The sequence below is a fragment of the Culex pipiens genome, chromosome 2 (genome assembly GCF_016801865.2).
Source record: "Culex pipiens pallens isolate TS chromosome 2, TS_CPP_V2, whole genome shotgun sequence".
NCBI lineage: Eukaryota > Metazoa > Arthropoda > Insecta > Diptera > Culicidae > Culex > Culex pipiens.
Window position 1 is genome coordinate 87958328 of NC_068938.1, and position 23810 is coordinate 87982137.

The following is a 23810-nucleotide window of genomic DNA, read 5'->3' on the forward strand; positions in this document are numbered from 1 at the left end:
ATTTTGAGAACTCTTTTTTCTCCGTGTATTTAGAAAAGTAGCAATTGTAAAACAACTGTATCATTCACAATTGATTGTGAAATCTATATTTCGCTGCTGTATGGATAAGAATCGTTTGAACTCAACGATACGGTTCTCTGTATAAATATATGTATAAAATGTGATACTTACAACACTCTTAAATCACGGCAGTTTGTCACATTTGGAATGCTTTTCAATCTATTGGATTTCAAGTCTCTGGCAAGAAGATGAAAAGAAAAATGAAGAGTTGAACAGTTTTTGTTTCGTTTATTCCAAGATATCAAGTAAATAATTTTCCACCAATACTCACAAACTCCTTAAGCGCGGCGAAGTCTTACACATATGGTCAGGTAGTTTGGTTAGGTTAGCTCGATCGATCCGCAGCACTTCCAGCGAAGTGCAGCCATCTAGCGGAGGTAGTTCCTGGAGTCCCCGGACGTCCGAAAGAATTCTAACCAAAACAAAAAAAAAACATGAGAAAACAAATGCCAAAACATGAAAATCATCGCACCACTTTCCAGTGTCTGGACAAATAGGCTAATTTATCGCGGAATTGGGAGGTTATGTTTTATGCATGCACTTACAACTTCCGGAGCCGGGGCATGTTCTGCAGCGCGCCTGGCTTGATGCCAACCAGCGGGTTGGACCTGAGCTCCAATGTGACTAGACTTTTCGGGAAATCATCCTTCGAGATCCATCGGATGCGGTTGCCGGATGCTGACCTGTGGTGGTTCGAAAAATAAAAGAAAACACGGGGAAAAGGGATACAAAGTTAGCAAGTTCCAGCAAGCTCGGTGGACAATGGACAGTGACTCTATAATCTGCTATTGTCTCAAAGTGGCTGATGAAGCGTTATTTTTCGTTCTCTTGCGAACATTTATATCTGGAGCGAGTTAAGTTTAACAAAGCCGGAAGATAAATCTTCCAGTAAGGCGCGCGTCTAGCCCTTACGGAACGTTAGACTAGTGGTAGAAACGGGAAGGGGAAGCTTATGAATAATTAATGAGAACTTCTGTCCAAACTATTCCGCTTGTCCGGCGCTTCCGATTGCTAGATCCGCTGGATGAGGTGAACTGTGGGCTAAACTAAAACTGAGACAGAAACTGAGACTGAAACTGATACTAAAACTGAGACAGAAACTGCGATTGAAACTGAGATTGAGACTGAGACAGAAACTGGGACTGAAACTGAGACGGAAACTGAGACGGAAACTGAGACTGAAACTGAGACAGAAACTGAGACTGAAACTGATACTGAAACTGAGACTGAAACTGAGACTGAAACTGAGACTGAAACTGAGACTGAAACTGAGACTGAAACTGAGACTGAAACTGAGACTGAAACTGAGACTGAAACTGAGACTGAAACTGAGACTGAAACTGAGACTGAAACTGAGACTAAAACTGAGATAGAAACTGAGATTGAGATTGAACTGAAACTGAGACAGAAACTGAGACAGAAACTGAGACAGAAACTGAGACAGAAACTGAGACAGAAACTGAGACAGAAACTGAGACAGAAACTGAGACAGAAACTGAGACAGAAACTGAGACTAAAACTGAGACTGAAACTGAGACTGAAACTGAGACAGAAACTGAGACAGAAACTGAGACTGAAACTGAGACTAAAACTGAGACAGAAACTGAGACTGAAACTAAAACTGAAACTGGGACTGAAACTGAGACGGAAACTGAGACTGAAACTGAGACAGAAACTGAGACTGAAACTGATACTGAAACTGAGACTGAAACTGAGACTGAAACTGAGACTAAAACTGAGATAGAAACTGAGATTGAGACTGAACTGAAACTGAGACAGAAACTAAGACACAAACTGAGACTTAAACTGAGACAGAACTTGAGACTGAAGCTGAGACTGAAAATGAGACAGAAACTGAGACTGAGACAGAAACTGAAACTGAGCCGGAAACTGAGACGGAAACTGAGACTGAAATTGAGACTGAAATTGAGACTGAAATTGAGACAGAACTTGAGACTGAAACTGAGACTGAAACTGAGACTGAAACTGAGACTGAAACTGAGACTGAAACTGAGACTGAAACTGAGACTGAAACTGAGACTGAAACTGAGACTTAAACTGAGACTGAAACTGAGACTGAAACTGAGACTGAAACTGAGACTAAAACTGAGACAGAAACTGAGATTGAGACTGAACTGAAACTGAGACAGAAACTGAGACAGAATCTGAGACTGAAACTGAGACAGAAACTGAGACTGAAACTGAGACAGAAACTGAGACAGAAACTGAGACAGAAACTGAGACAGAAACTGAGACAGAAACTGAGACTATAACTGAGACTATAACTGAGACAGAAACTGAGATTGAGACTGAACTGAAACTGAGACAGAAACTGAGACAGAAACTGAGACTTAAACTGAGACAGAAATTGAGACTAAAACTGAGACTGAAACTGAGACTGAACCTGAGACAGAAACTGAAATAGAAACTGAGACAGAAACTGAGACTAAAACTGAGACAGAAACTGAGACTGAAACTAAGACACTGATTCTGAAAATTAGACTTAAACTGAACTCAAGCCCAAAATGTGAGAAAAAATGTTTAAAATGTTTTTCCCCGGATTTTCCCACTGTGCCACCTTCAGCAAGCGATTTCCTTCAACCAAGCAAAAACGGAGCAAACCTTTACTGCCAAAATCAACTCGGCTAGAGCAGAGAACAGAACTACAAAACAGTGACTTGGTAGTTTCTCCCCTTTACAGCGCTGCAACCAGTCGGAAAAGGCCACCAAACTCCGTTTGTGGGCCAACATCCGTGGCCATCCGATGGCGGGTGGTGGCATAAATTTCACATAAATTAAATTTAATTGTACCGAAGCTATCCCCGGATGGCGACGTCGGCAGGTTCCCGACAGGACAGAAAAAAAATATGTGGGACATCTTCTCTTTCTTGGCATTTTTCTTCAACTCTTTGAACTTTGCCGCTAGGAGGAAAATAAAGCGGCTGAAAAGCGCAACAATGTTTCCATTCTAATGAGGGAAGGAAGCCGGAACGAGGCTGGCAGGAAGTCGAGGTCGTTTTGGTAGTTTATTGGTAGGAAAACTGTTTTTGCTTCTTCTCTTTTCTTCTTGTTTTGACGAAACGTGAAGATGTTTATCTTTTGCAGACAAAGGGTGAATTTTAAAGCCTGAAAATGCCCAATCAGCCGCATTCAAGTTTGTGCTTAGAATGTTTGTGGGCTTTGTTGAGCAAAATATTTATCGTTGGACGTGACTGAAATGAGTTGATGTGAGCTTCGGAAGAAAGCCATATAAAAAAACTTAATTCAATTTTAATGGAAAAAAGCTTCATTTCATATTAAATCAAAATATGAAAATATGATTTCATATACAAATCAAAATATGAAATCCTCAACCAACCTTACTTTGGTTTTCCACATAAATATATTTAAAAATTAATCAAAAATAGCATAACAGTGCTGACATAATAACTAAATGATCAGAAAAGATATTTCAATAAATAAGCCTCATTCGCTCCACTGCACCATTCCTTATTTTATTGTTCCCATGAATTGAACAATGAGTATAATATCCGCCTCATGAATAATAATTCCCCAAGAAAACTTTCCCCAATATCGCTCGTCAATAAAACCACTCGCTATAAATATTAAATCAATCAACCGGAAACCATCGCTATTCTTCCTGGAAAAGAAAAAAAAAGCTCGCTCCCACGCCAATACTTACAGTTCTTGCAGCATCACGAGATTCTCCAAGCCAACAGGCACTGAACTTAACACATTATCATCTAACTCTCTGTCGAATGTGCGAGGTGGTGGTGTGATTCCAAAAGAAAAAGAAAAGAAGAAAAAAAAAACATACACAAACATCGTTAGAGAAGGTGAGAAAAGCTTTCACACGAATCTGGGAAAACCCGGAAGTTTTCCCCAACCCCCCGGGGTGGGAGCCGAAGGTCGGTGGAAAAACACAAACTTTTAATCGCATTACATTTTTTTTCCTGTTTTGCTCCCGGCAGAAAGCGAGAAACCCATGCAGAAGTATGCCATCATATTGGGTGCCTTAATGCAGGCGCGCTCGATTCCAGCACACTTTTATTGCGCGTTTAGCCATACATACGATCAGGAAAGCCCTGGGTTAGGTTAGGGGTTTGTGCCGGCTTTCGGCTGAGAGAAGGAAATGAGGAAAAACTTTGGGGTTTTCCTGTACTAGGGACAGTGGTTCTATTTTATTTTTGTATAGTATTCTTAAAAGTAACGATATCGTTGTGGGTAACTAAGATAACACAACCAATTGAATACGATCAATATGAAACATATCATATTAATTGATTCAACTGAACTGTTTCATTTAATTTTAAATAATTCTCAAGCTTTTTCCCAGCAAAGCTACATAAAATAAGCAGTTTATGAAGGCATATTTTTTAACCTAAAACATATGAAAAACACTATAAATGCCAAAGCTAATTTTAAAAACATTTGTAAACAGAGTTCCCGAAACACAATATTTTTAAAATTGAACAACAATATTTTCTCAAATTCAAATTGCATGGCTTTAAAAGCTGCAACCCAAAGTGCATCCGATTTTAGGCATGTTTAAAAAAATTAAAAAAATGGATCATAGCAACGCTCTTTTCAACAACAACAATTTCAACTTTTGATATTTAATTAAATAAATTCATGATCAAAAACATGCAAAAATAACCGATGTAAACCATTTTCTACAAAATTAATCTTGCTATTTACTTAAAATTATTTAATTTTAGATGAAAAATTACTGTGAAAACTTTCTTTTTCCGGTTTGAGTTTTCTTCTTCTATGTTTTAAATCTTTGTCAATTTTGAAACCAACACAAATTGCATTTCAAGTTTTTGTAGCACCCTGTTTGACTGTTTTTTTTTTCCAAAAAATAAAAAAGAAATAAATATTGGTCAAAACATACAATACAATTGATACAAATCATAATGGGATGTAAAATGAAAGGAAGCAGTTACTTAAAGCTTATTTGTTTGATTCAATGTTGTCGAAAAATACACCTAGAATTGATTATTTATACTTTTTTATTGGACAAATTCGATATTCAAGCAAATTTTAAAAGAAAATATTTTTTCAAAATTGATGTCCTGCAGAATAAAAGAACTCCTTTGCCAAAATTTAGGATTAGGGGCCATCCATAAACAATGTTGCCATTTAAGCAAAAACGGAAAAAAGATAGGCGTTTCCGATTGTTCAAGCTCCATACATTTTTAATTGACCGCACGAAGGAAAAAAGAGCGGATCCTACAATGTCCTAAAAAGGATGGATATGGATAACCCCTTAAATACATACACAACATCTCCATATTTTTATATTTTATGTGAAATTCTCCGAGGAATCCGATAAAAATATTTTCAGACATAGGCTTTTTGGTCCAGACACTGACAAAACGCAATTTTAAGTTTTCATGCGACTTTTTCAAAAGTTAGCCTGAATTTGTTGAACAGTAAACTGTTTTTCCTTAAAAGCACAACTAAAAACCTTTCACTTGCGTCTAAAAGCACAACTAAAAACCTTTCACTTGCGTCTAAGAGAGCTAAAATTGGTTGAAACGGTTCCGAGATATGATTATTAGAAAAAAAATAAAAATAAACTAAAATTGCCATTTTTGGGACCACCCCAGCACGGTGTAGGTCACCCTAATGGCCACACAAAAATTACGGGATTGATTATTTTGGCCAAAGAACCCCTAGACAAGTTTTGAGCACATTCTGAGAACTTATTTTTCGGTTTATACTTTTTTTTATTTATTTTAGAAGGTTGAATATAACCTCTTTTATGATGTAATTTTACCTCAATTTAGACTGAAAATGCGACATTACACCAGACATAAAAAGATGTACCCCTTTCCAGATGTAATATTACCATGATTTTTTTTCTGGGTAAAGAAATAAAAAAAAAGAAAATTTCTCGATTAAATTTTCAAAAGGTCCTATCTGCATAGGAAACCCATGAGGGATAGGTTGTTTTGAAAATTTAATCTAGATTTGATGGATATTACCTTTATTTATGTAATTTCACCTGATGTAATGTTAAAAAGTAAAATACTACAGACACTGATGAATTTTTTTACAAAATCCCGATGAATTGGCAAAAAATCTTGCATGAAAAATATGTGGTCAAAAAAAAGTTTCGTTTTAACTCTGGAAGTGAAAAATTGTTTCTCAGTTTCTCTTGAATTTCACTTTTTACCCATTATTTTAGGTAAAACTACATAAAAAGAGTACAAGAGTACAAAAATCATCAAATGTTTAACATTCCAAAACATTCGTCTTTTTCACTGCATAATTTTGCATGAAAGCTCTTATTTCATGAAATTGGTCACCCATAGCATTTTTAACATCTACGTCAAATTTCTTTAAAAAATCCGATTTAATCCATCCAGAAAGAAAAAATAGACTTTCTTACAAAATGAAGAAGCAAATCGGATAAAAAAGTGTTATTTTTTGAGCATAATTTTAATAAAAATGTGTGATTTTTTTAAATTATTCACGATTATAGGTTGTAACATAAATAAAAAGAACGAGCCGGGACATCAAATTTGATGTTCGGTATATTTAGGATGCAATCAGTTTATGGCGCAAGCTTCGATTTTTTAAATTGAGTTATTTAAACTTGTATATGATTTTTTTTGTAAAATATTCAAAAAATTACCTCTGGAAAAGTGCTTGACCACTTTTACCGGTCAAAAATTGTGGATCCATTAAAATAATTATCGTCTCCGAACCCCCAGCCACACAAAGGTTTAAAAAATCGTGGGTTTGACGAGCAGTTTTCGAATGATGGAGGGCAATTTTTTTAAAAAGCGGATACAGGTATCGCTCCAGTATTTCTGGTAAAGAGTTCTCAAAGATCAGGCTTTGAGTGTTGGCTCTCGGGCCAGATTTTAACCAAAAGAGCGCAATCAAAACCTTAAGTAACAGTTTGGGTCTTTTATTATGGAACAATGTCTAACCCATGCACAATATTTCTCCATTTAAGAAACTGTGATTTCTCCATTTAAGAAACATTTTATTAAGTTATTTTGATTTTGAGATTTTGTCATAATTTTGGGAATCAACCCTTGTAAACCTTGAAGTGTTTCAAAAATAGAAGTTGTCTTGACAAAATGGCTGCCTAATTTTGAAACAATCAAGATAAAAATTACAGTTAAATTATTCACTGCTTATTTAAATCATTTTTTATTAATTTGATTATTCAAATTTTCCTGAAACTTAGCTGAGAACCACTGTTCCGGAACTTTCTCACGCACTACACACTCATGTGGGTTCGATAACAGGGAAAACGATACTTACAAAACTTTTAAACGAGTTAAATTGGTTAAAGCACCGGAAGTGATTTCACTTATTTGATTTCTCTTCACTAATCTGCAAATAAAGAGATGGAGAAAACAAGTGGAGTAGAAAGGTAAGATTTGTGCTATCTCAGTTGTTTAAGAATACTTACAAAATATGAAGATTCTCCAAAAGTGGAAAATCTCCTGCCTTAATAGTAGTTAATAAATTACTTCCTAAATTTCTGAAAAGAGAAACAAAAAAGTAAATTACTCAAAAGTGTCGAGAAGTTATCAGTTCAAGAAAAGGCAGAGCCTGACACATTATGCGATATTTGTGTTATTGCACTCTATGCTCTATCACCATCTTTGCTGGCAGTTTGCCAATTGCGAAACATTTGAGCAGAACAAATAGCAAACAATTTTGCCCTCAATTTGTCATATCAGGCACGTGTTACGTGTGATTGTCACAGAGGAACAATTTATTCTCGGTGTCGAACTTAAATGTGACATAATGTCGCAAAATGTTTTGTTTTTTTTTGCTCTGATAGGTTTTGATCAAGGTTGATAACATTTAGTTGGAAAAGTTTAATAATATTTTTAATTTTCAACTGATTAAAAATGTCAAATAGTGTCACAATATACTCACAAAGCTTCTAGTGATCTCAATCCGATCAACGCCTCCGTCGGGATCCGTTGCAGCAGATTGCCTTCCAGTCTCAAACTCTTCAGATAGTTGAACCCACGAAAGGTTACGTTCTCCACGTCGGCAATCAGATTGCTGTCCAAGTGGCTGGAAAATTGCGGGCCCCAATTAAGGGGGGTTAGTGAGAGGGAGAAGTTCAACATTTGAAAGCCTTAAGGTTAGTGGGTCTACTCACAGGGCGGCGAGGGTGCGAATCCGGCGCAGGGCATCGGAAGGGATTCGCGTGAGGGCGCAATTTTGCAGCACCAGCTTTTTGAGGCTCGACAGCCCGTAGAAGGCTTCGCTGTCGATTTGTTCGATCTGGTTGTTGGAGAGGATGCTGCATGGGAAAAGAAATAAGAAAAGTTTAAATGAAATTTTGAACAAAGAACTTAAAATCTGCTCATGTTCATGTTCAAAATCGCTCTACATTTTACGTTTGCAGTGATCCTTTAAAAATATGCAATTAGTTTCCTTTTTACTCAAAAGCCTTGCCTTGATCTCCTGGCTTAACACAATTTTTGCCACAACCTTCAATGTAAAAGTTTAATTAGAAAAATACTTCCAACGTTCCTAACCGCAACCCTTCGTCTGTGCTTTCCCTCAACCTTCACGCAACAGTTTTCATAACCTAAATTCTTCGCTACAAGATCTTATTTCCTTCAACTTCTCCATCTTTCCTCCCCCCAAGTTGCGGTTAGTCCATCGTAATGCTCGAGCGATAAAGTTTTTCCACCCAGGCAAAGCCGGTCAGCCTAATGAAAAGATAGTTTGTTTTTTCCTGCCGGATGCCAGAGCCAACCATCGACGGATATTTGCAAAATCACATTTTCCTGGATCGAGCCGGGCAGCAAGAAAGTTTTAATTGCAAAAACATAAAAAAAAATCTTCCTAACTATCTGCAAAGATTTTCCCGCCAGACCATGCCAGAGAGCGAAACTTGTTTGCAAATTAATCTCCAGATGCCGTCGGCAAAATGAAAGAGTTGATTAATTGATGGCGGAAATTTATCTCTAGTTTTGTCCCCGTTCGGAAATGGTCTATCTACAAGACCGGAGTTAGTTATTTATACTTACAGCTCCTCCAGATTTGGTAGCGTGTCGAACGATTTATTTGGTAAACTAGAGATGTTGTTGCTGCTGATGTCACTGTTGGCGAAAAAGAGAGAAAAACGGAAACGTTTAGTTTTGGGATCATTTCGGCTGGGGCTGGTGGAAAAAGGTTTTGGGTCCATTTTTCATCATCATAAAAAAACGTCTCCTGCTTGGCGCGTAAATGGGGACCCAACGAGTGAAAATCAGCACGAAATGAGGGATCACTTCGAGGGGAGTCCACTCACATGGGGCAAAAGTGTGTTCAATCATCATTTGTTAGGAAATTGGATGGCGATTATTGGGATTATATAACATATTTATGCGATTCGTTAATTTATTTTATCTATGTTGAAAAATGTAGGCCTGTTTGAATACTACAGGGCAAATCAATTATTCAATCCAACAAGATTTTGTCTCTAAAACGAGTATTTGTGTTCCTAGTAGAATTTTGCCTGCTGAATCCGAATCCGGGTCCAAAATTGCTCCAAATGGTCCCAATTTTATGATACACCCGTTTGAAATGTTAGTTTAGGCCTAAATCAGCAACTTTGTCGACTATTTTACAAAAGAACTATTGAATAACTAAATCAATACATGTATCTTAAAGTTCACGTTTTCCCCTTTCTGAAACACCCCTGGTTTATTAAATTTGATAGTTTGTACACATATTTATAGCCACTTTAAAATGATATCTTCAGTTGGTTCTCATTCAAGTTTTTCCAACTTTCATGCAAGTCAAATTCTACTGGGATATCAATAATAAAAAAAAAATCAAAAATGCTATGTAGAACGTTAAATAAGTTTGTCTCGGCAATCTTATTGATCATTTTTTATGTAATTTTGTCTGCTGAATCAATTCCCATCATTAGATTTTTTCGAAAAGGTCAGTTTTAGAGTAAAAATTGAATTTTCGAAGATTTTTCAAAATAAAATCTATTTTAAGCAAAAGAATGACTCAGAGATGGCTAAATGTCTAAAATCTAAAATCTAAATAAATATAAACAAATAAATCATTGAAATGAGCAACACAATGTTTCAATCTAAATAGCAATTCAAACCAAATTGTTTGCCAGACGTTAGAAATGTTATTTTTCAAAGAAAAAAAAAATTGGACAGGATAAATGAAAAAGTGATAAATTAAATGAAAATCAATTTTGGAAACAGAAAATCAAATCAGTAGGGATTAATTGCTGAGAGCATATTTTGTAACAATTTTGGGGAAAAAATGATTACATTTAAAAACCATTTGAAAATTTCTGAAAAAAGTTGGATTTTGTTCAATTTCAAATTTCTAACAATTGAAATTCAATAACTTGAAATGGTTTTCATTTATGTTTCACTTGCGGTTCGTGATTCTGGGGCAAATTGCTTATTTTTTTGCGAGTGTCTACAGGTTGAGGACCACTGCCTTAAACCTTTCAGGCCTGAATTTTCAAAAAAATATTTTTTAACGGGAAAATGATCCTGAGGAGCAAACGAAAATTATAGGCTACTTTAGAAAATTTTGATTTTTGGGTCATATATGACTCATCAGGAGCCGGCTCCGTGGCTTAATGGTTACGGCTTCTGCCTCACAAGCAGAAGGTTCAGGGATCAAATCCCGGTCGGTTCCTTTGAAATATGGAATCAGGAATTTGAATATGAATAAAAACTAAAATGAATCAGGTGGGATTCGAACTCACACCTTTGGATTGGTGGTCTGGGACGTTAAGTAGTCGGCCATCAGAAGGTTTACACTCTAGCAGTGAATTGATCCGTAGTGTTGAAACATGTTATCTTCTCATATTAAATACACGCTGATCCCTGATTTGCCTGAGGGGATTGGAAGTCTAAATATAGATCGAGTTTCCTTCAGATGCTTGCTTCTATGTTTAGGCGGGGCCGAACAATGCCCAGCGACCTCGGAATTGGACCGCAAGGAACACTGTCATTCTGAAACGGGTCGTTGGAAGCAGTGCGAGGGCTATCACCACCTAATACCCGGGACTGAGATAAGCTGTATCAGCATTCGACATATACACAGTCTGATACAAATTATACTTTCCCATAATTTCGCTACCGGTTAGCGGGTATTGGATTGGACCACACACACACACACACACACACATATATAACCCATCAGGCCTAAAAGGGTTAATCAAAACAAAGAAAAAAAGTGATTTGTACCTAATATAAAGGCAGTATTAGACTACGACAAACAAACAAACAATCTTTTTGACAGTTTGGCAGTTTGCTCGCTCTATTCGTTTGCAGAAACGACAGCCTGTATTCATTTAACTTTGTTTGCGAGTTTGCCGCAACGAAGTTTGCGAGTTTGGCAAACTGTTAAACACAAAAAATGCGAGTTTGTTTCTTTGTTTGCGGTAATATAATAGCTCCTTAAGTGAATTGCACGATTTTTTTTTGAATGATCAAATTTTAAGTCTCAGAAACCAAATCTTGATGGGCCTTTAAATAAATGTAACGTTTTAGTAGAAGACAGAACTACGCGATTGATTCTTATTGACAGTTCAACAAAAGACCAAATTATGTGTGTATGTGAATCTGAAATAGCTCTTAAAAACCTTTTACTGATTTCCTTAAATTCTATAAAAGCAAAAATGTGAAAATTAGTAACTGTAAACAGAACAATGTATCTCACTCATGAGTTTTTTGATAATAAGAAACCGTTTATACAAAAAAAATAATTCCATCGAATCAGGCATGTGAAAACGTGTCTGATCGAAAACCCTGGAAAAATCAAATTATGGATTTGGGACCAAACTTACCCATCACTTACCCTTTCAACTTTGTGCGTGGGAGGGACAGGGATCTCACCCATGTTCTTGTTTATGCTTTTGTAATAAATATTCATTGAAGAAAAACATGATTTCGTGTTTATGATTTTCAAAAGTACACAGTTAAGAGGCATATAAGAGTGACAAGAAAAAATGATTTTTTTTGAAAATCTTAAGAGATACTCAAGTGGATCAACTTGGAGCGTTTTGCACCCTTAGACAGTTGTAGGGAGTTGAATTTCCTACAAGAGTCTCACACTTGGGCAATTTTGGGCCAGACCTGCGCCACCAGCTGCCAAAAATTGTAAAACGATGTTATTCCTCACACATCATTGATTTTTTTGCTATGCAAACTTCTACGCTGAATAGCGACTCCTTAACCTTAACTGATTTGGCTCAAAATTGGCACAGTTACTTATTTTTGCTCAAAGAATCGAGTCAGGGGATATCCCTAATGTCATTTTTTTTTATTGTACCCTGATGGGGCCTACTTTTAATAGATTCTGTCGCACTACAAACAGCATCAGATACAATAATTATGTCCAAGAATTCATCTCCACTACCAGAAAACTTATATTTTTTTCTGGGCAACCCAGTTTTCTCCACACCATTCAAGGACCTCCTATTTGTATCCCTGTAATGGCCAGCAGCGCATGCTAAGCGGTTTCACAATTCGTCCTGACATCCTTCCCCTCCCTTTCTCCCCCTGTGGTGACAGTACCATGCAGCGGTTTTCCAGTAAAAAAAAACAAAAAAACAACGGAAGCACGCTCGCCACCACGGAGAGGAAAACGATCAAAAATTAATCTAATCGTGATGAGAATTTTATGTCCCTTGAAATGGTGATAAGGAGATGGGGGGAAAACGTGGAAAAGCATCACGCTGAATCACCAATGTGATGCTTGGAAATGGGTAAAAAGTGAAGAAAATTGTTTGTGAAACTAACAGTTTAACTTAATTTGGGCATGAAAGGAGCTGGAAATTTAATAGTAAAAATCAGAACGCATGAAGTAAAAAAGCGAGGAAATCCTAGATTTCCCGAGGACGTAACAAAAGAAGCCTAGCAATTCGACCTCGTTTTTTGGTTTTCCCCGAGAGAGAAAGAGAAAAGTGCACAGTGACACTGATACCTACAACCACCCAGAGTCTGTGTTAGTTGCACCAGAACGAATGCCTTTATGATTTTCTTTCATTTTTTTTCTCCGTCCAGCAGCCACGAATTCATTTTCAATTATCCTCTGTTTGCTTTCGTGCCGTTATTATCACGACGGATATATCTTTCAGCTCTTCTCGCTGTCATCGTGCCAAGTTATGGACAAAAACGGAATGGTTTGAGGATGTGAGGGGTGGCCAGTACTATGATATCGTGGGAAATTGCAACAAACTGAATCTTTTTTCACTTAGTCACTCAGGGAGAGAAAAAGAAATGGGATACCTATTCTTTGAGTCACTTTGTTTCCGGGGAAGAACAGGATATTAATATGGGATAAGTATGAAAATGAAACGTTTCCGTCAACTTCTAGCTGGCATACATTTGTGTTACAGTTAAGTTACTGAAAAGGAACGAGTTTAAAATTGACATTTATGTAATAAGTTGCAAACAGTGTTTTAAAAATATCAAATTTCCAGTTCTCAGTAAATACAACCATCATGCCCCAAATTTCACCTCACAACATTCCTTTTCCTTCATTTCATCGCAAGATTTTCAGCACCAAGAATTGCCGGTCTCTATCGCGTGTTTACACAAACCCTTGTGACCATCTCTTTTTCTCTCTCATTCTCACATTCACAATCAACCCCCCTCAACAGAACGTAGCCACAAAAGTCACCACAAAACAAAATTTGTCAACGAAGTTTAAAAGGACGTAATAAGTGGTCGGTTTCTAATCACCCTCTCGCGTTCTTTTAATGGCGGATTTCTGAGAAAACAAAAGAATCTTCGGCGAGTGTGCATGCACGAGGAAAGGAGAACGAGTGATAGAAAGAGAATGCTCTTGCTGGCAAGCAGGCGATATAAGTAGAGAACTCGCAAGCTGTTGTGACGGTCGCTATCGAGAATCATCAAATGATAGTTTATTTCTATCACTCATTTTTTGTTCTGAACATTTTTTATTTACAATCGGAAAAAATGGATTGAAACTGAAAAAATGATAAAAAAAAACGCCACACCAACGCCGACCAACTCTGATCATATTTGGGATTAATGTCTCGTCAAACAAGTCCTGTGTACATGAAGAGTTTTTGAATCATCAGTTTTTGATTTGGTTTGGTTTCGTCCATCACACAGAATATATATAAAGAGACTTCAAATTTCATAATTCAAAAGATTACATAATTTAATTCATAAAACGATTAAATTGAAACTACCTTCACGGGAAAAAGTTCATTCTTGAAATCGTGAATTTTGTTCATGAATTTGAGGTCTACGATGGAATTTATTCATGAGTATGGTGCATTTGCACTATAAACGTGAATAAATTCCTTCGTGGTTTTCAAATTCATGAATAAAATTCACGATTTCGAGGATTGATTTTTTTTCCGTGTTAAGAAAAAAAATGTTTAATTTTTAGTTTTAAGTTTTAGTTTAAACTTTAGAAAAACCTAGTGTCAAATATATGCAAAATATCAAAATTATTTATAAATATTACTGAAGGTCGACGAAAGTTCACAGAATAGTAAAAATATATCGCACTTTTCTTTATAAAAATAAATAAAATGTTTGGTCATCTTTTAAATTGACAGTTTTTACTTATTGGCCGGAAAATTGGAAAATCCCTCGTTTATTATAAAAAAATTGCCAATAGAAGAAACCTAATTGTCAGTAGGTAGTGATATTTCAGGTACTTATACTAGCTTTTATAGCACAAGGCGTGGAGAGCAAGAGCAGATCTTGAGTCGATCTCTTTCCCTGCCGACCGTCGTCATGTAAAGTCGTAACTTGTAAACCCTTCATAATATTAATAAAGTTTTAGTTAATTAGTAAACGCGTGCATTTATTTAGTCCGAGTCAGTATACTTCACCTAAGAAGACTTGTATGAACGAAATAATGATCCATTATGACTTCTTTGGTCATTCGGAAGCCCCCCATAAAATTTTAGCCAAATAAAAATCAAGTTTCCGAAGAGAATTGCTCAATAGACTCACTTTCGAGCCGACTCTAAACTTTGTATTAAGATACCAAATCGATTGAATCTGTGTGTTTATTTTTTCCACCAATTTCCAAAAGACAATAAATAATACTCGCCGAAATATGACTCCTTCGGGGATACGAATCGGCCCCTCCAATATCGACGTCGAAATTTTGTTATCTTTGGAGCTGTTTTATCCAAAGCTTTTTTTCTGCTCGTAGAGTTCTCCCTTCGGATCCGATTACCAAAAAGCTCCATTTGTGTAATCCAATGTTTGCGCGTCAGAGTCCGCTCTATTGATCCTGAAAGGATCCAAATCGTCTCAAGCAAACACCTCGCACTGCCACGAAAGAAAACAAAAAACAAGTGCTGTGGGTTGTCTGATGGGCAGAACGGGTCAACTCATAACCGTATTCGTACACTGATAAAGTACACACGGGGAGGGGTTCCAATATCTGTTGCAGCTGTCTGCGGGCGAGCAATCCTTGATGGTGTCTGGAAGCAGTTTAGCCCAAACTAAGCAAGCTGGCTGCCAAGCCAGACGAAATAAGAACAATCCCACCCCAGTTTCAAGAGCTTCTCTCGTCTGTTAAGTTATCCTTCTTCCCATCCCGCCATTTCGAGAGCCCAAAAAAAATAATCTTAAACCTTCGTCAGCTTTTACGCCACGAGGCAAACACAATCTCGTCAAAATATAAAGTTCAAGCTGCACACAGCCACCGGTGACGTAAAAGCAAAATCTTCCCCGGGAACTACTTTTGGGAAACTTGCGAGACACTACACTTGAAGGTGGCAAGATTTTGTGGGGGGTGAAGTTTACTACACGTGAACGTCGTCGTCAGTTTGTATTTGCCGGCTCATCGAGGGTCAAGATTAATGAAGCGAACGTTTTGGCAGTATTCAGGCTCCAGAAAGGGTGATGATATGGCTCGAAAAGCGTTCAATAACTTAGCTAAGGAGTTCTTGTTTGGAGCTTTAAATTGTCCAAGCCGAAAATTGTTTTATTTACTCCAACTTTTTTTTATTTATTTTTTAGTAAAAATGATAAAATGATAGGATTTTAAGAGAGAAAACGCAATATACTTGTGATACGTTTGATGACAAAATAAAAGGAACAAAATAATTGTCGCATTTTTGACAAACACTGCGATCAGATAAGGTTTCATTCTTAAATTACACAAACAACGAAATTTTGACTTAAATTGATACTAGTTTTTCATAATTGTACTAAAAATTATTTTGTAATACACATCTGAATTAAAATTAAACTATGCAAACTCAAAAGAAATTAATGCCTTTAATCCCAAAAAATGAGACGTAACTACTGAACGACGCCTCAAATCACATAAATCAACGAAAAAAAGATTAAAATTCTAGCAGACGAACTTGAACTTGGGTCAGATCCACGCGAATGTTAGAAGCAAATCCTGCGAAACAACCCCCAGGACACCCCACACACGCACACATCGGCGGAAAAAATCGCCTTCCAAAGGCAGTAAATCATCGGCCGTCACCGATGACGGGTGTGCGCATTTTTTCTGCTTATATGACACATGGCGGTAACGACGAAAAAAAAGTAAAACATAAACATTGACTTTTTTTTTCGACGGCTCCACACGCGCCGGCTGGAGCAGCCATCACAACCGTAATCAGATGTCTTCCCTTTATGGCACCTCGTGAGACACCCCTTGGGAATGGCGCTGAGAAAAAAAAATCGGTTAAGGGTGGATGGGGAAAAAATCGTTGCGAAAAAGCCTAACCGGCAGGCTTTACTGCCACTTGTTTCGTTGTCGATGTTTATATTTTGCAAAAGGAGATTAAGACTTTTATTAGATTTCATCCAATAATGATGTGATACTTTTGATATTTTTGATGGAAGCGGTCCAACATAGTTTTTAAGCAACGTTTATAATTTTGGTAAGCAATGCGAGTAATTGACAGTCATCCCCTATGAAATAATCATTTTCATCTGAGCCACAAGATGTAACCTTAAGATGAGCATCGTTAGATAATGGTGAGATTGCGAATTTCGATGATACTGTTATCTGATTCTGATGTGAAAAGATGTTAAAAAATGTGACGCCTCAAATGTGTAATCATATTGATCTATCAAAGAATCAGCAGCATTTTTATTTTCGGAACGTTTTCATTATACGGAATTGTTAATTCCGAATACTAAGCGTGCTATTTTTGTCATCAAACGTGGAAAACATCATCACATCTCATTGTTATGCATTGGATGCCTCCATATCGGTCATTACGGTTTCGTCGTTTGACGAAATATTTTTCACAACTGAATTACAATGCGCTTTAGTACCAATCTACGTCACTGGAATGTCAACTTAATGCGTCAGAATATTTCAATCTAGTGGGCATATTATTCAAAAACGTGACCTTTTGTTAAAATTATGTGTATTGAGATGTTTGTTTTTTTTTTGTTTTTTTTTTTAAGGCTCTAAAAGGCGTCATTTCTGGTCGGCCATTTGGAAGCCATGTTTATTTTAGAAAAACACTCAAATCTTGATTTAGAATGTATCATAAAAATGGGTTTCTTTCTGTTTGTAGAAGCATTTTACTTTCTGTTTGTCAATATTTTATCTTTGTCAGACTTGCTTTGACATTTTTCTTTGTGAGACAGAGCTTTTGAGGGAGTTTGTCAATCAGTTATTTTGTTGCTATGATTCTCTCCCAGGCGAATTTTCAGATGAATTTTCATTTTGCATTGTTCTATAAACTGATGCTTCTCTTCCTCGATGATTCCATCGATAATGACTAGGCTTAGTGTTTTTTTACGCTCAAAAATTGATAATTTTACGGGGACCTCAATTTAAATCTACCACATTTCACGAAAATGTGATATAATATCCTTGAAAAGGCTATTTGAAGATTACAGAAAGTACTTTTCATGCTTCATTGCATATTATTTTTGAAAAAAACCTAAAATTTTCTTAACCAATTTTAACGTGACACTAAAAAAATATTTTCTAGATTTCTTTGCTTATTTTAGAACTAACATAATGATTAAGAGTGAAATATGTTAAAGCTGACTAATGATAGGCATTGCAAAACAATTTTAATTTGATTTAATTAGATTTAAGTAATTCCAAATCAATTAAGATTAAATAGGCTTGTTTCGACAAAATGATAAAATAATTTGAAGCTTCTGTGACATTTAGCTCAGTAATATATTTAAAAAAAAAATCATTTAAAATCAAAAACCTAAAAAAAAAAACAAAAATTAAAAAAAAATCAGGCTCAAATCGAAAAACAAAAAATAAGAAGCGCAAATATTTAGAAAAAACTTCTAAGATATTTTGCATTTTTTTTAAATAACAGAAATGATAGAGCAATTCCATGTCAAATAGGGAATCGGTAGTACCCGACCCTCTCCGATTTCAATGACACCTTGTAGACATGTTATCCTAGACATATATAAGCCATTTATGTATATATGGAGCCAGTTACGCTCGATAATGACATTTGAGAAGGGCGTACGTGTTTTCAATATTTTTGTATTTCGTAATTTAAATATTGCTGTATCTCGAAGCCGTTGCATCGTATCAAAAAGTGGTCAAAGACAAACTTGTAGGAAATTTGACGGGCTTTCCGAAAAAAATACACTGAAAGAAAAAAACACTCCACTTTTATGAGATTTTTTTATTTTTAAGTTTAAAAGTCAAAATTGAAGGAGAGCCCACGATTTTTTTTCGTTCAAAATTTTTGTGAAAATAGCCCAAGATGTAACAAAAAGGCTCACGAAAAATGAAGGATGGAGCAACTCACCTAAAAATTTACAAAAATCATTTACTGAAACTGTTTTTTTTTTTAAAGTGCTCTAAACGTCAAAATTTTCAAAAACCAAACTCGAGAGTCGATTCTCCAATTTCCCATAAGTTTGCCATTGACCACATTTCAATTGGATGTATGGGCTTACAGATATATGCTAATTACATTGCTCATAACTGAAAACATAATATTTTTTTTAGTGTAGTATAGTAACCTGGATAGTCAATTAGCTTATATCTGTAAGCCCATACATCCAATTGAAATGTGGTCAAAGACAAACTTATGAATGAATGTTTCAAATTTTAACTATCAAAATCGGACCATTAGTTGCTGAGATTTCGACATTAGAAAATGGTGGGTTGTTTGGGTGAGACCTTCAACCAGCAACCAGAGGTCTAATCTGCAATGTCTCTTAGACAATTTTATAGCAAATTTTCTGAACTTTAAAAACATATATTTTTAGAAACGATTACTCATGTAAAGTAAAAGTAAATCTTTCCCAGTTCCTGAGGGGAACACCCGTGAAGAGTATCGGGGCCGGCATTTACAAAGCGGATTCAGTGGCAGTTTTTCACTCAACTAATGTTAACATGTTTAGGTTAATGTTAACATTCCATAGGTCGCCTCCCTAAGGTGTCGTGATAAGGTCCAGTTTGTGACGATACACTACCTTCCCTTTACTAAGCAATCGATTCCAGAAGGGAAAAGATCACCAGTTGTGTTGGTCCGAGCCGGGATTTGAACCCCGATCTACCGCTTACGAGGCGGAAGCGTTACCACTAGGCTACGTGGCTCGGTGCAAAATATTTCGCTAAAATAAAACTTTCGGTGGCTATATATTATCAAAAAATCTGTGGAGTACTTTTCGATTGCTAATTAAATTTTTCATTAAAATCAAATAGTTTTTTGAATAAAATTACGATTTTTCCGAAAATCACTATTTTTCGAAAAATCATAACTTGGCGTCAGATTTTTTACCATATTTCTCTATGACTCAAAAGTTGCTGGTTTTGTACCCTAAAACATATCAAAAAATCTCGATTGTCAAAAATTACGTATTTTAGAAAATGAAGTTTTTGTGAAAAAAAAAGTTAATTTAAACATCGGCAAATATTTTGTACCTTTTTATCTCAAGAGACCTCAACAATACTCACAACTTTGCCGAAGATACCAAATCATTAACAAAAATATTGAAAAGTTACAGATTTTCGATTATTTACGTACCATTTTGTAGGGACAGCTGCCAAAATTGTATGGAGACTTGTATGGGTGAACCAACGACACAAAATGGCTTCTTTAGGCCCCCACAAAGTTTGGGACAAATAAAAAAATACAAATAAAATCTATTTCTGGTTTTGATAGAGCACTGCTTTTAAAAGAGTTCTAGAAAGAAATAGTATCCATTGAAAAAAAAATTCGGATTTATTTTTATAAAAAAATTTAGAAACATTCAATATTGGACCACTGGTTGCTTAGATACATCAGATAAAAGAAAAATAGAGCATTTCTCGAGTTTTTTTTGAAAAGGTCCTATAAGCTATTGTGTTTCATATGTTTATAGGACCTTATCAAAAAAAAGTCTGGATTTGTAAAAATTTCGGAAAAAATGCACTGAAAATTTTTAGTTCTAGGCTAAATTTAAGTGTTATATAAACGTATTTTTTCCATTAACATATTTTTTTTAAGTTATCATCAATACCGACAACTTTGCCGAAGACGCCAATTTGATCCGAATATTGTTTTTAAAAATACATAGATAAAGCCATTACAAAGTTTGTGCAAATAAAAAAAAAAATACAAAAATAAAATGCATGAAATCAACCGATTTTGCTCAGTTAAAAGATTAAATCAATGAAATTACTGCGATTTAAATTTGATTTTTTAAAGAAAATTAATTAGATTGTTGTCTACAGATCTTTAACAGTTCTTGAAACGCATGATTTAAAAGCCACCATAACAATTGTGTTTGACCATGAATTAGTCGCTCATCCAGAATAATCGCGCAAGTTTGTGTACTTTCCCATAAATAAAATTAAGTGGCAAACTTGTGCGGCGTTTGTGTGCGTGTGCGAATTCTCACCGCCTGACAAAGCCACGAGCAATTCAAATCACTTCCAGGAAGGAGCGGTTTTTTCCTGCCTGAAAATCTGTCCCCGGAAAATGGCCAAATCCATTAAAATGGCAGGAACTATGACGATGATGATCGTTTTGTGGGAGGGAGGTGGTTGGTTGAAAACCAGCTTTATGGCTCTTTATGCGAGCATTACATTATGGCAGCCATCATCACATTTGACCAGGGTTGCCAGCGTGAAAAGTCCTTGCGGGCGAAGAGGTGTGTCGGTGATAAATGATTGTTTTTCTTCCAGTTTTGGCCATTTGTTTTCCGCTCCAGTTTTTCCACACAGGAACACACACACACAGCCAGCCTTATCGTAAATGACATCCTTTTTCCGTTCATTTATTATCGGAGCAGTGTTGCCAGCCAAAAAGCCACCACCGCCAAGGATGATGTTTTCGTGTCCTTTTTTCCACAAAAAAAGAGCAAAGCCTGTCATAAACATGCGAGTTTTAGAGAAATTTATCGTACATTAAGTGGACATGGGACGGACTCGATGGAGCGCTTGAGCTGTACTTTTACTAGTATGTGGCCGATCCGGAATGGACTTTTAATTAGCCTGGTGTCACTCAAGCTGAATGCTTTGGGCGGAGCACTGGTTCAAGAGGACGCCACTTGAGTAAAGTTGTTTAGAGTGGGCTTTCGAACTCTGTGATTGCTGGTCGTTAAAACTAACGGAACAGTTGATAATCAGAACTGTCCATATATTTTTGAAAAATTGAAAGTCCTCTCGAGTTAAATTCAAAGGATTTAGGCCAAAAATTTTAAGCCATACTCGAAATTTATTAACAATTTGCCATCTATACAAATCTTGAATTTGTTATCCTAATGTTGTTCCTTTGGCCTAAGTCCCTTATCTGTTACATAAAATAATATTGACCCTTAAAATGTCAAGGCATGCTGTGGACTATGTTGTAAAGTGATAAATTATAGATACTTTACACGATTTAACAACTTCATACAGTGATAATTCCTGATTTATCCTGAGGGTTCAAGGTTATTTTTAGTATTTAAAATCTCACCGAAATCGAATGTTATTGCCTGCTTTTGTGTTTTATATTTTTAGTAAAACGTTTTTTTATCTGGCAACACTCAAAGTAAATTTAAAAAGTCACATTTTGTTTTCAAAAAAAAACTTTTTGTTTATTCTTCTCTGTAAACATACAATGCTCTAATTGAAGTTTTGCAGCATAAGCGCAAACTTAACAAAAAACCCTGAGGTAAACCAAAAGATTTTTTTTATTTTAAATCTATGAAATTTAATGAATGCCTCTGACAAAAGAAAGCATTTTGAAAAGAGTGTCCAATCCCCGGGATTTCCCTTAAAAAAATATTTCACGTTCCCCGAGAAATTTGTGAAAGTATACATTTTCATAAAATTGAGGAATCAATTCTTGAAAATGTCAAAAAAATATCAAAAAACCAAACCATCCACATTAACGACCCCCAGGTCTTTTGGGTCTCTATTGCAAGTTTTTGCTCAAACCAAGGAGTCTGAAGGCTTGAATGGGGAGAGCACCCAAACCTCTTTATACTCCAAGGAATCTTCCACCCCAGTGTTTGAACTGACGACCTTTGGATTGCGAGTCCAACCGCCGCCAGCGATTCCACCGGAGCAGGTTTGGTTTGGTGTGTTGTTTGTACTTATAGCAGGGAGACGACTCCCATACCTGGAATGACTTAACGGCCTAACAACAACCAAGGCCGGGACCGACGTTTTACTTCCTCATCCGATAGAAGGTTAAGGAAGGTTCTTGAAAATGTATAGAAAATAAATTTGAAAAATTAAAGAAATTTATATGATTTTATTCCATTTACTTTCCGTTTGTATTGAATTAATTTTTGAAGCATTCAAAACTGTTAAATGATCTTGCCTAATGAAAATAAACTTTTAAATTTTAAATTAGCTTTTTAAAGAATCATTGGTTTGATTTTCTTTGAAAAATATATTTACCTTTTCCCTAAAAAAATGAGATTTTTTAACGTTTTCGTTCAGCATGTAATGATGTTGATTTATCGTATAATTTAAATCACCATTCTGTACTTTGAGAAGTCATTTATTAAGCTGAAAAACATGTGACAAAATAAAACAAATATAAAAGTTTTTTTTTTAACCCAAATATTAACAATCTTTGAGTTGTTTCAAGTAAAAAAAACACACACACACAAAAGTTAGAATTTCAAGGAAAAACTTGAAAGCTTTACTATTTTGTTTAATAACTGAAACCAGTATGACATGTTCTAGAAAATTTATCTCTTATCTGATCTCTGCATGATTTTTTTTCTTCATTTCATCTTTATGTGTCAATGTGATTCTTAATTACCCTCTCTCAAACAAAGTCAAATTATAAAGTTTCTCGAAATAATACTTAAAATTATTGTTTTTATACGGGTATCAAATGATCGGGATTTCATACATTTCAAAAGTTATAACACACATTTCCGAAAATACTAAAAATTTTCACAAAGCTACGTATTTTCGGAAAAAAAACTAAAAATTTCAATTTGTTACAATATGGGTGTCAAATGATCGGGATTTTTTCATACATTCAAAAGTGACAACACAATTTTTTGAAAATACCCAAAATATTACCAAAACTACGTATTTTCGAAAAACTACTCAAAATTTCAGTTTTTCACTGTAAGGGTTTCAAATGATCGGGAATTTTTTCAATGCATTTCGATAGTAATAATATTTTTTTGTGAAATACTCAAAATTTTCACAAAACTACGTCTTTATTAACAATTTCCAATTTTTCAGGATTTTGGTAAGCCCGGTAAATTTGACGCTCATTGCATCATGAGTTTTTTTCCATTTAAGGCTCCATACAATGTTGCAGCCTTGTCATACCAAATGGAAATGCGAATATTTCGAAAATCATCTTCTTGAGCAGGGATATT

The 23810-nt window shown here is 35.7% G+C and overlaps 1 protein-coding gene across 1 annotated transcript in view; it reads right to left on the bottom strand.

Moving 5' to 3' along the window:
- LOC120422903 (leucine-rich repeat-containing G-protein coupled receptor 5A-like) overlaps positions 1 to 23810 on the bottom strand; it is a 172933-nt gene that overhangs the window by 23694 nt on the left and 125429 nt on the right. The window contains exons 2-10 of the mRNA XM_039586468.2: positions 9084 to 9155; positions 8204 to 8347; positions 7972 to 8115; positions 7496 to 7567; positions 7345 to 7416; positions 3743 to 3811; positions 606 to 743; positions 332 to 472; positions 172 to 237 (exon numbers count right to left, since the gene is read on the bottom strand). Of these exons, the coding sequence (XP_039442402.1) occupies positions 172 to 237; positions 332 to 472; positions 606 to 743; positions 3743 to 3811; positions 7345 to 7416; positions 7496 to 7567; positions 7972 to 8115; positions 8204 to 8347; positions 9084 to 9155 (918 nt within the window). The remainder of the gene's footprint in view (positions 1 to 171; positions 238 to 331; positions 473 to 605; positions 744 to 3742; positions 3812 to 7344; positions 7417 to 7495; positions 7568 to 7971; positions 8116 to 8203; positions 8348 to 9083; positions 9156 to 23810) is intronic.